The sequence below is a fragment of the Aristolochia californica genome, unplaced genomic scaffold (assembly GCF_029961685.1).
Source record: "Aristolochia californica isolate CCGP_79_NKW_82.1479 unplaced genomic scaffold, dmAriCali1.0.hap1 SCAF_12, whole genome shotgun sequence".
NCBI lineage: Eukaryota > Viridiplantae > Streptophyta > Magnoliopsida > Piperales > Aristolochiaceae > Aristolochia > Aristolochia californica.
In genome coordinates this window covers 28,900,202-28,912,697 of record NW_027181793.1, presented here as the reverse complement: position 1 = coordinate 28,912,697, position 12,496 = coordinate 28,900,202, and the positions used below count along the sequence as shown (strand labels likewise).

At 37.9% G+C, this 12,496-nt stretch overlaps 2 protein-coding genes across 2 annotated transcripts; one reads left to right on the top strand and one right to left on the bottom strand.

The window, feature by feature from the left end:
* Positions 1-114: 114 nt before the first annotated feature.
* On the top strand, positions 115-3,810 carry LOC137945857 (serine/threonine-protein kinase Aurora-2). The gene is made up of 9 exons (XM_068791919.1): positions 115-223; positions 651-770; positions 1,472-1,618; positions 1,724-1,819; positions 2,024-2,119; positions 2,201-2,297; positions 2,377-2,494; positions 3,343-3,415; positions 3,512-3,810. Exons 1-9 carry the CDS (start codon positions 188-190, stop codon positions 3,611-3,613), a joined length of 885 nt encoding a protein of 294 aa, XP_068648020.1. The 5' UTR covers positions 115-187; the 3' UTR covers positions 3,614-3,810.
* Positions 3,811-5,362: 1,552 nt separating this feature from the next.
* LOC137945271 (ATP-dependent 6-phosphofructokinase 6-like) lies at positions 5,363-11,082 on the bottom strand. Its single transcript, XM_068791075.1, has 14 exons — positions 10,574-11,082; positions 9,945-9,991; positions 9,757-9,796; positions 9,480-9,542; positions 9,261-9,398; positions 8,931-9,089; positions 8,746-8,799; positions 8,368-8,436; positions 8,106-8,235; positions 7,729-7,769; positions 7,290-7,514; positions 7,156-7,204; positions 6,927-7,081; positions 5,363-5,687 (listed from the first exon to the last, which is right to left on the bottom strand). The coding sequence occupies exons 1-14, from the start codon at positions 10,826-10,828 to the stop codon at positions 5,472-5,474; spliced, it is 1,641 nt and encodes a 546-aa protein (XP_068647176.1). The 5' UTR covers positions 10,829-11,082; the 3' UTR covers positions 5,363-5,471.
* Between the last annotated feature and the right edge of the window lie 1,414 nt (positions 11,083-12,496).

Genomic DNA, 12,496 nt, shown 5'->3' with positions numbered 1-12,496 from the left:
CCGAGAATTCAAAACTTCAAACTCCATTCAAGAAAAATCGTTTTTAAGTGGACTGGTGCTGTCCGTACAGGTGACCGTTAGAGTCAGCCTTCATAGCACGATTTGCATCTCGCCTCGGTCGAACAGACTACAGTCCGTAGAACCCTCGCATTTCTCACTGCGGCGTCTCTCCCTCCTGCATTTTCTCATGGCGATTGCTTCAGTGCTTCAACCGGAAGGGAATGTAAGTGAAGCACTTCTGTTGAGGATACGGTTTTGGTATATCTGAGCAAATGGGTTTTCGTCACCTTCAGTAGTAATCTTTCTTCTTCTTTTCCCTTTTTTCTTTCTTTTCCTGCTTCTCGGTAGGGTTTATGTCGTGGAAGCAAAGAACAATCCAGTTCTTGTAAGATATGTGTATATGTCAGTGATTTAGTCTAAGTTCGCATGACTGAGGGTCTGTTGTTCAGTTTTCAAATCTCAGGTTCTTTATTACTTTTTGAACTTTGACATTTAGGGTTTTTTTCTAGACAGCGTGGATTTCATCAGGATTTTCTATTTTCTCTTTCCAAAGTTCTGGAATTAGTGGAGCATGCCGTTCTCACCTGTAATCTTGGATGTTGGCAGTAAACTTCATTTGCTCTTATATGTTTCCCCTCCTCCTTGTACAGGCTCACTCGAGAGCTCCGGCAGAAAAGACAGAGAAAAGGTGGACCCTGAACGACTTTGACATAGGAAAGCCTCTCGGCCGAGGAAAGTTCGGACATGTCTATCTAGCAAGAGAGAAGAAGGTAGTACGACGTCCTGTTTGACCTTCAGAGAAATGGCACTTATTTGTCGATCTTGAATAAGATGCCTATATTCTGTTTCTTTTTAGATCTCATTGTCGAGACTGACAATATATTTCTGTTGTTTTTCTCAAATTGGTTTTGCTAACACATTCTTTTCGTTCTTGTTACCTTCTCCTGCATATTTGTTCATTTCCTTTTCTATCAAAACTTTGGTTTACTAGTTTAGTATTTGTTCATTCTATTTGGAATGAAGCTTTGGTTTACTAGTTCTCTGGAATCCCACTTCTTTTTTGGCATACTGGAGCCACTTCAGAATAACTACCATTCTTGGATGGTATGAGTGAGATGTTCTTGCAACCAGTAGCCTAAATTCTGTCTATTGTTGTCTTGAATTTCCTGCCCTGTTCTGTTTCGCTGCACGTACCATGTCTTGGTCCTCATCAGAAATGAAGGAGGCCGTGAAATTGGTGAAAGGGAACTCCGAGGCTTTGAAGTTATTTGGCTATCATCTGGAATGGAACTCATGCATGCTCCACTGCTTTGTTGGTCTTTTTATTGTCTTTTCAATAGCTGCTATAAATAAAACTTTGGTGCATTTGAGTTGGCAATTCTTTCTAAGGACACATGTGGATATATTGAATTCGTTACAAGACATGCAGAAATATTGAATGTTAGAATTTTTAAATGGTTCAATGGAACAGAGCAATCACTTGGTGGCACTCAAGGTTCTGTTCAAAAATCAACTGAAAGAGTCTCAAGTCGAGCATCAACTGCGTAGGGAAATTGAGATTCAAAGCCACCTTCGACACCCCAACATCCTACGCCTCTATGGATACTTTTATGATCAGGTCCAATTTTTTTACTCAAGCCTTTTCATGTGTTCCTCATTTGAAGGCCTCTTGGATAGGATGACTAAATCAACGTTCCTTGCTCTTTCAATTATTTGCTTGCAGTCCCGAGTTTATTTGATACTGGAATATGCACATAGGGGTGAGCTTTACAAGGAGCTCCAAAGATGCAAATACTTCAACGAAAAACGTGCTGCTACTGTGAGTACTATGAACTGACCTCAATCTATTGTTCATAGCTGACTGTGCTTGCTTTATGCCCGTTCTTTGACTTAGTGATTTTTTGTTTTTGTTTTTTAGTATCACTTGATGCTACACTTTTACGGAAGGGTTTCTTTTTGATTTCTAGTAGATGTTAAACTCTGCTACTACATTGTTAATGGCTTTGGTCATTTAATTTTGCAGTATGTTGCTTCGATAGCAAAGGCCCTAGTTTACTTGCATAGGAATCATATAATACATAGGGATATAAAACCAGAAAACCTTCTTATCACTGCACAGGTATGCTTATATACTCTGTCAATCTTTGATCTTATTGATTCATTGAAATTCAAATTTATGTGGGTCAGCATTTTTCAACAGGGTGAACTCAAGATTGCGGACTTTGGCTGGTCTGTACATACATTCAATCGCCGGAGAACCATGTGTGGAACATTGGATTACCTTCCTCCTGAAATGGGTAAGAAAAAAATGCACTACTTAATGATCCTAAAGTATGGACGTACAGCCTGAACTTTTAAGAACTGGATCTTTTGCAGTGGAAAGTGTGGAGCATGACGCAAATGTAGACATATGGAGCTTGGGTGTCTTGTGCTATGAATTTCTTTACGGGATCCCACCATTTGAAGCAAAGGAGCATTCAGATACATATAGAAGGTGCACAGCAAAAAAAATTGTATTTATTTGATATGTGTAATGCATTTGTTTTCTGCTTATCTTGAGTATTGAATTGACAACATTATTCTTGCCTTTTCTTCTGCGTGACATACAATTTTGATACCCTGAATTATTTTAGTTCTCTCATAACTTCTTTTCTCCATAATATTTTGGTATTTTGCACACTTTTGGGCAGTATTTTAAGTTGCATTACAGGAATATTTCAGGTGTGTTATGCATATTTTCAGCATACAGAATTTTCATATTTAGGGTGTTTTCTTGAAATACTTACTGGAGCAATCCAGTGGGAGAATGAGGTCAGGGAGTGTTGATGCATCTCGACCAGGATGGCTGATTGGTGGCAGCTCCTGTTGTTGAAGGGTTGGTCCATCTGACCCTTGCAAGTGACAAAGGAAAAAGAGAAGGAAACCCAGAGTAATGGAAGCTGTCCAGCAGTAGGGAGTTCTGATGGTGAAAAAGTAACCCAGCAGAAGTTGAATTCTGATGGTGAAAAAGTACCGCTAATACAGTAGTTCTGGACACTTCGTGTCTCTTGCTAGCTCTGATATATACTACTGAAAAGATTTGTGAGTACTGAGAATTCCACATCACTGCACATCAATAATCCTTCCTATTGAATACAAATTCATCGTCCCATGAGTTGGTTGTTTGGCTTAGGTAAGCCGGCAATTCATGACCTAAACAGGGATGGTTCTGTAGAGGTGATTATTGAAGTCTCCTAGCCTCTGGATGATAGATTTAGTAGTTGGATTACATTATTTTTGCATCATATTGTTGCGTTTAAAATTAGTATAGAAATTTACCTATTATATTGTATATATTTTCAGGATAATAAAGGTTGATCTGAAGTTTCCACACAAACCAATTATTTCTTCTTCTGCGAAAGACCTCATTAGTCAGGTGACAACTTGTATTCTTCATTTGCCTGCCACCATCAGCTGTGTTCTATTATTAGAAAATGGAAGTTTAACCCAATCAGCAATTTATCCTTGGCAGATGTTGGTAAAAGATTCGTCTGAGCGCCTCCCACTACACAAGCTACTTGAGCATCCGTGGATCGTCCAAAATGCAGATCCTTCTGGCGTATATAGGGGGTGAATTGTACAAAGCCAAATATAAAAAGTAAGAAACGACCTGAATTGTGTTTCTCTTCGGATGTCAATGATCTGATTGTGTTTTTTCACATTATATGTCTATTCGGTTAATGGCTTGTAACACAGTTTATTTAAGTTTCAAATGTTGTAATGACTTTGTATGATCCAATTCGTGTGGCAATGCAAGAATTTTTTTTTTTATGTTGTAATGGCTTAGAAAGTCCCACTTCCTAACAGAGGAAACTTGAAGCATTCAGCATTTTGTAATAGTCTACCATTGAATTGGTTACTTTAACTTGAAAAATTCAGCGCTCACTAAGGCTCCCCCAGTGTCTCTGGTTAAAAAATTATATCTCAGGACAAGCTAGAAATATTTTTTCATGATATATATTTCAAGATACCTTTATATAAAATTTTATTAGGCCCCGTAAGTGACTTTGGTTAGAAATTTATATCCTAGGAAAAGTAAGAAATATTTTTTTCCTAAGATATGTATTTCTAAGAAAATTTTATTAGTACCTTACTAGGAAATTACATGGAAATTTTTAAAAAAATTCAAGTAAAATTAAATGGACTTTTTTTTATGGAATAATCAATCTCGTATCAAAAATAAAATTTAAGAACTTTTTATTCTAAAAACAAATTGGTCATGTTAAATCAACTATTTTTTACTCTACATTACAAAAATGGATAGCTAATCCAGTTTGTTAACTTCTCCTTATTTTCTCTAATATTTGCTTTTAATTAACATGCATTGATAATTTTTACTTGAGTCTTATATGGTTATGAAAGTGCTCTTGCAAACCGTTGTTTTCTCTCAATTGTGCTTCTTAATTATGAATAAATACCAATGGTTGAATGACTCTACCGTAGTCTAATGGAGATATTTTCATTGCATTCCTTTAAATGATATTTAGTTGAACAATAAGGTGCCAATAAACCAGGCAAGTTAACATACCCAATATCTACCTAGTAAAAATAGATAAAACAATTGTGACGGCAAACCCGTTTGGTATATCTAATGCATGCATTAAAATGCGAGCATCAACTATGAATCCTTCATATCCACTATTACAAAAGTGAACTCCATATTAAAACCTGTGTCATTGTCAATAATATGGGCCTTTCTGTAAGTCCCATTAATGGCTCCAATGCAACTCAGAAATTTGTATTGAAAATTAATATAATTAATTTTGAAAATAATTAAATAAATAATAATTATAATAGTTGTTTACTGTGAGATGCGAATAATATTTATCATTACTCACTAGTTTTGGATGATTGAAAGAGACGTAAATATCTATTATTACTTACTATTTTTTTACGAACATTTTATGTAATCTTTTTCAATTTGAGTATCGCTCTACTAGTATACTGAAATGTACTGAAAAGTCAGTATCTAAACCGTTCCATGAATGAAAGCTGTTCGATCTCGTGTGTGCCACTCGGTACTCATTGAGACTGCGCATGCAGGCTTTATTTTGCCCTCGGTACTTCCACCAAAATAATACTAGCATCAGGAGCAACAAGGAGAAACAACCAAACTGACAAAGATTCAAACATTTCGATCCACAAACGCCGGAGTCTTAATACATTGTTAGGCTAATTTATAACAGCGGAAACACGTCAGGAGCAAGCCACATTTCTGAACAGGGCAACTGCTGCCGATGATAGCATCACGTCACTGCTCCATAATTCATTCTGTGGATCCAAATTGAGCAACCGCTCCAAGGCTCTTAGGAGGAAGACAGGATAATGAAGCCAGTGTTGTAATGACTGGTAGCTGCATGAAAAAATATACCAGTTCTAAAGCATAATTTAACTTCTTTAAATGACCACACGTAAATACACTCATCATCTCTTTAAACTTTGTTATTAGAGGTAATCTCATCCGTCACCACTCTCTCAGCATCCTTGGCACTAAATCCTTCTAACAATTGGGTCTGCAATTCTTCATTCAACTTCTTCTCTTCTGCCAAATCTTTGGAACTTAAGAAACTCGGTTGATTTGTCGAAGCAAGCAGCCTGGCCCACATCCTGTCCGTAATTACAACCTTGTTTTGTGTTTCCGTTATGCGCTGCATCACACATAGAAAGTGGCACTGTCAGTGCATGGAAGGCATGTAATTGATTGGGAAGATACAAATATGGTGCAGGTTGAATTTTCGAAGGCATGCAATTTAATGAGAACATATATGTATTTATCAGATTGAACTTGTCTCCACCTGCATTCGGAGAAAAAAAAACTAGAGCCTCCTTGCAATCAACACCAAAGACAAATTTTGGTGCCCACTCATGGAGAACAGATGGATAAAACAACATTAATTATTCAGCAACCTACAAGTGATACTGAACCTATTAGCAGCAAGAGCTTGGCTTGCTCTGTTTGTCTGTGACATTTCGAACCGAAAAGACAGTCAATTAATTCTGTTTGGCAGTTTCAAGTTTCTGAGCATTCAAAGAAGTGAATCCAAAGAAACACAGACTTTAAGTCTGCTGGATCTGAATGAGCAACCTAAAGTATTGTTTTCAGTGACATATAGTACAAAATAGCAAACTAGTTAAGTAAAGCAGCAAACTTTGCCATTTCAGGTTTAAGATCGTCAAGCAGTTCTGTAATCGGGAACCAATTCAATGTTAGACTATTACACAACAATCACAGCATATAGATGAGATGCAGGACCGTTTGTTTCAACTATGAATTATATGAGTCTAGTATTAAGTCCTAGTTGTTTCTAGATGTTTCTTCCTGCGGTTATTAGAGAGCATTTTTCAAAATCTCTTTGCAAATAAGATTACTAGAAGACAAATTTTCTAAAGGCACACATGATCATTTGTTGGAAGATTTTCTTGAGACGAGGAACAGAGAGGATAATGAAATCTGCACGCTGCATATTGATGATGTTATCTAAGAAGCTCCCCTGACACTTTTCCATGACAAGTGAGATTTTTTCAGAATGCCCATCAAAAGAACAATGAATAAATATATGGAATATCAAGTATTTTCTTGGTGAGAAAATCAATCCAATCTGTTAAGATCTTCCACTTGTCGAAATCAATGCTGGCATTAAAAGTTTTGAGAGAAATCTGAAACATAAGGATTTGATGGAAATCTTTGGGTGCTAAGAAAATTTTTACATGGATTTTTTTTAAGAATTAAAGAAAACATGAATCTGGCTTTTTTCTGAATGTCCCACCTAAAAGATTCGGTGGTCTGATGCAAGACAACTAGGGAATAGTCCGGAATCAAATGCCAATCACTAAATTCATCATTGACTTGCTGTAGGAGCTATTTATCAATTGCATATAAAACTTACGTAGAATGGTATATAAGCATGTCTTCCATTAACAGGACCCACAGTGAAGCCAGTGTATCCAGCCATTGCACCATGGACTGCACTTTGAGCTAGAAGTGTGCAGTAGACATTATCTGAAGCATTACCTGGAATAGCACGGATCATATATGTAGGATCTGCAACAACAATACTTTCAATCAGAAAAAGTTACTCTACATATGTCCTCCATAGAGAGAGATAGAGGCTTCACCAATATACTTCAGATTTATCACCATTTTCTGCCTTTTTGTGAAATGTTTCTGGACAACACCAAAAAAGAGACATTTTTAATTCCTATTAGGAAACCTAACTGCCAAAATAAAGCTTTTGATTAGCGATTATTACCTTTATTTTATCAGATAGCCAATGTCCAACATCATTAAGTTGCTTGTTTCCTGATGCATCCTGCTCACTCATTGATCGCATGCTTTCCTCGACTAACTCTTGCCCTGCACCTTCAGCCACAACTATAACCATGTGCCCATTTTCCTTGAGTCGTTTTTCCACATAATCAAATAATCCGCCTTCCCCTTCAAGATAGAAAGGTGATTCTGGAATCAAGCAGCAGTCCTGAATGAAGCCAGCAGTAAAATCAACCAAAATCTCTAGGCCAAAATTGAAGTACAAGATTCAGAATGTAGACTGTAACACAACAAACGAGAATAATAAGAGAGGAACATCAGAACTCGATTACCACAATTTAGAATAATAAACTTCAGGAAGGGGAGAGAGGTTGTAGGAAGAGTATTTTTCCAACCAAAGACAGAAAGAAGAAGGGACATACCACGTCTCGGCTTGCAAGGGTGGCATACATTGCAATGAAGCCTGCAGGACAAACCCACTACTAATTAACTTCCTTTCAAAAACATCACGTATGCAGATACCATCAGCAGCAGCAAGAGGAAATCATAGATTATAAACCAATGGAAAAAATGCTCCAGAAAAGTCTTAACAACTGAACCAGCAGTTAATGATACAAAAAGTCGAAACAGAACATGTCAAGGTCCAAGAGTTGTTTGGTATTACTTTAACATTTTTTACCAAACAGACTGGCACCCAGATGATCAAAGCAGAACTTGACATTTGAGAACAGAACGACTATGCAATTTGATGCAGAAAATTTCTAGCCGCTAAGTTGCAACAGAGTCATTGCACCCTTACCACTATAGCGACCCATCAGCTTCACAAGGCCAACACCATTTTCTATACTTTCTGCTTCAACATGAGCTGCGTTAATGGCACGTTGAGCCTCTTCCACAGCAGAGTCAAAACCAAAGGATTTGTCAATAACCTGAATTAGCACAAGGTAGTGAAAAGAGTCTCAACATCAAAACAAAGTACAAACACAAACCAAAACCTGCTAATTCGGCTCAACTGATCATCATAAAGAACAAAAACGTGAAGCTCAAATCAAGACACATACTGCAATGTCATTATCAATAGTCTTAGGGATTCCAGCAACTACGACTTTGAGACCACGCCTTTGAATTTCCTGCATTTCATATGACATGAACTTCAGAAAAGCTAAAAGTGTAGTCCTTTTCATATCTCAACCGTTGAAACTCTACATCTTATCACAAGAACCAGACAAATACACCTTAATGCATATAAATATATATATATATATATATATATATATATATATATATATATATATATAGAGAGAGAGAGAGAGAGAGAGAGAGAGAGAGAGAGAGAGAGAGAGAGAGAGAGAGTAATATTTCTCCTTCATGAGCAACATCTACTTAAATGTTGTTACATTTGCAGCTGGCAAATTTCTCATCCTGTCAACAATAATTACCTCATAAATTGCAGATGCCCCTCTTTGAGTTCCATCGCCTCCTATTATGTAAACCTGAAAGGGACAAAGATCAGAATTATTGTAAGTAGGTACCACAACTAAGACTAGTAATAGATTGAATCATTAGGCTACTAAAGATTTATTAAATAAATGACACAATGATAGTTCCAAACCTAGAAAATTACCTGATTAATGCCCCGGTCCTGAATGCTGTCAACTATCTTTGAGGTGTCATGACCTCCTCGTGATGTGCCGAGGATGGTTCCACCACGCTTATGGATGTCATTGACAACCTTGGGTGTCAAAGGGATAGTGTTGCGAGCATAGAAACCCTTATATCCTCCCTATGAATGCAGGTAACCACCATCAGTTGATGGACATCAATTGAAATATTCAAAACTCAAACAAACCAATAGTCATACTGCATATGTACAAAAGCAATGGAAAATGGAGCTTTAGTTGATCTTAGTAGATTACATCATGCAAAATGAACTTGGATAGTAATAAGCACTCACGTCTATCCCAAGAATTCTACAAGCTCCATACATGTGGTGCAAACCACATACTAATTCTCTGATCACTGTATTAAGTCCAGGACAAAGGCCACCGCATGTCACAATGCATGCATGCACTTCATCTGACTCAAAATACACCTGAATAAATGGTAAAGAATGTTTGTGAGTTATGTCCATAAGATGTCCCAGCACTCATAAATGTGGACTGATCGAATTCACCTTCTGACGAGGCCCTGCACGTCGAAAGTGTGTTCCTCTTGGACTACTCTTGTGTACAACGATCTGAAAACAAGGACCAATGGGAAAAACCTCCCAGTTTCTTATTTTGTCAACAAATTATAGCATTAAAATTTTCAACTATTGGATTTCAAAACTTTTATAACTGAAAGGGGCCATCAAAACTTTAATCAAGAAAAGCATATCAGCAGAAGTTACATGCATAGATATATTAAATTGTCATAGTTGGCTAAAAATAAGAAACGGTAATAGTACACACCTTCTGAGCAACGGTGTCATCTGTATTAACAAAATACTGCCTGCAAACACAAAAGCATTTATTGTTCATTTCTATGTGTCACTAACTAGAATAGGCAACATCAGTTGGAGAATCTAGAAAAGGGCAAAGAGGACAGAAACTCAGTATTAATTGAATTTTGACAATAAGATTAAAGTAAATGAACCTACTTCACAACTGAGTACGCTGGATTGTTTTGCAAAGGATTTGGATATGTCTGCAGAATTTGAAAGATTAAACATAAAGTTACAACCGATGGAGAGGAAATTCTGTTTCAAATTCAAAAGTTTGATCTTATACTTTCCCAGGAAAAACAAAGTAAGATAACAAATCAGCAGCTAGTGACAAATGCAGAGGATATAAGAAAACAACGAACGGTTTAGAATAATCATATTCTGTGAGCCACATATTGACTAGATGCTAGCATTGTCCTTCTCCAATAGCTTAATTCTCCAAGGAGGTTAACTGTTGGAGGTCGTGCAACGTCACAGAAAAAGGAAGAAAAAAATAATCAAATCCGATAAACAACAAACTGGAGGGACTAGAGAGGCTTAATCCTAACATCCGGTATAAATATTCAATTATCGGCTTTACAACTATTACTCTTGTTGTTATTGTTATCGTGAATTTACTTTTGCCATCCTCGACCGTAGTTGAATCCAGTGACCTCGGAAAGTGGAGGGACTAGGAAAAACCGTCTAGGAGAAGAATTTAACTTCAACTAAGTTCGATTTGTACTCTATAAGAAGTACTTCAGAAAACGTCGAGATCACGCATAAGCACGAGCAGAGCAACTCACAGGCAGATCAGGAATAAAATCAGTCAAATGAGGCACGTCTTCGAGAACATATCCAGCTTCTCCATGAACGATCTTCGGTTCAGATCTCCCAAAAGACCCCATGGCGTTGTTAGCTTTACCGTTACAATGACTGTTTTCAGAGGGAATCTGATTTTGAACAGTACTTCGAACGCCGACGTAACGACTAGAAGCAGAATTATAATCGGAATCAAAACGAAGTCTAGGAGGCAAAGGAGCGCGATAAACAGAATCCATTCAAGCTGGAAAAGGAAGAAAAACTGGAATCTTCGAGCAGAACAATTGGAGCTTCGAGCAGAACAATTGGAGCAGGTGGAGATGAAGGCAACATATTTATAAGAGATAGATGACGGAGGCGTCGACCGGAAAAATAAATGGAAGGCCGAGTTCGTGAAGGTACAGAAAAATCAAGTGACAACGATCGTTTTCGTCGTGGTTTTGCGAACGACAGAAGCGCGAAAGAAGGGAATAAGAGGTTGGGGATTGGCAGAGTGGACTGGTTGAAACTTGGATGAAACTGGAAATGTAATAAATAAATAAATAAAAAAACGCAAAAAGTTCTCAGAGAAAATAGCGAGAGCCGCTAGCTGGCGCTTGCGCTGAGAGCCCGGTTTAGTCGGCGCGAGCTTTTTACGACCTTCTGGATCTTTGGACGCAGAAAATAAAAGGAAATTGGAAAAGAAGGAGAAAGACTTCTGGAAACAAAACGTCTTAAATTCAATTCACGCGATAACCTTCTTTTTATCCCATTATTGGTTGAATCCTTTTCGTCTTTTACCCGTGAAAAACGTGAAAGCGTGACGGAGACACCGCTGCCGCCGCTAGTTTAGTTTTCACTCCCCGGTTTCCCGTGAGCAGAAACATCAGAGATTCGCACATCTCCAAGATTCTGGTCTCCGTTCCGCGCAGATGTACGGTCGGTACACAATCTGGTGATGACGAGGCAACATGGGCAGCGATGATATGATGCCAAGTAGTTAAGATGAGAAGGCCATAAGAGGGTCCAGGCGTCCAGCTTGACCTCCAAATGGTTCAATTAGGAAGGGAACCGGCCGATTCAAGGGATCTTCCACGGTAACGAAGCGCATAGACTTGAGGCCTTGACTAGCAATATATTCTACTTTCTTTTAAGACAATAATTGAATTGACTTTCTTTAAAATAATAAGTCGTCCATCTGATCTCATTTAGACCTGCAGTACGCGTGTTTAATGAAACCACCGTGACGAAACCATGGCAACAGGCTGAATCAATGGCGCCTAACCCCTTTTCTTCTAGATGAAGGCAGCTCCCCAATAGTGGGATGGGATGACCGGAGAAGAGATACCGTATCTTCCATCGTCTAAGAATATTTCTGGTTTGTACTCGGGCATGAATCGGGTTGTTTCGTTGGTTCCTCTTCTGCTTCTCACGGAAAGTTTATTAGTAGGAATTTTTTACATAAGAAGGACAAATTAGAATCGATCACTACCTAAGATCAGTCGTCTGATCTCGGATTCTCAAGCATTTTTAACTGATTTTCGGTGGGATATGAACACTGGGGCGTTTAAATATGCAAATGAGGACGACGGCAAGTGGGAGAATGCATGCGTTGTGTTAAGATTGAAAACAACTTTTCGTAGCTCCCGTTACGCTGCGGGTTTATCACTTTTGGGTTTATTATCAAGTGAATGATGACAGTTAGATACGTAATTTGGTGAGAAGGCTTCCATGTCGAGTTGTTATTGTTCTTCTTTCCCGAGCAGTTGACTGTCTGGTCACTGGAGGGAAGGTGGGAAGAAGATGAAAAATGGAAAAATACGCTAATAGGAAGAAGTTTTGAATATATACAAATACACTTGAAAAGCCAATACAATCTGATGAGGAATTAAAAAGAAATCTTTTCTTTTATCTAACAAAAGTGAAAA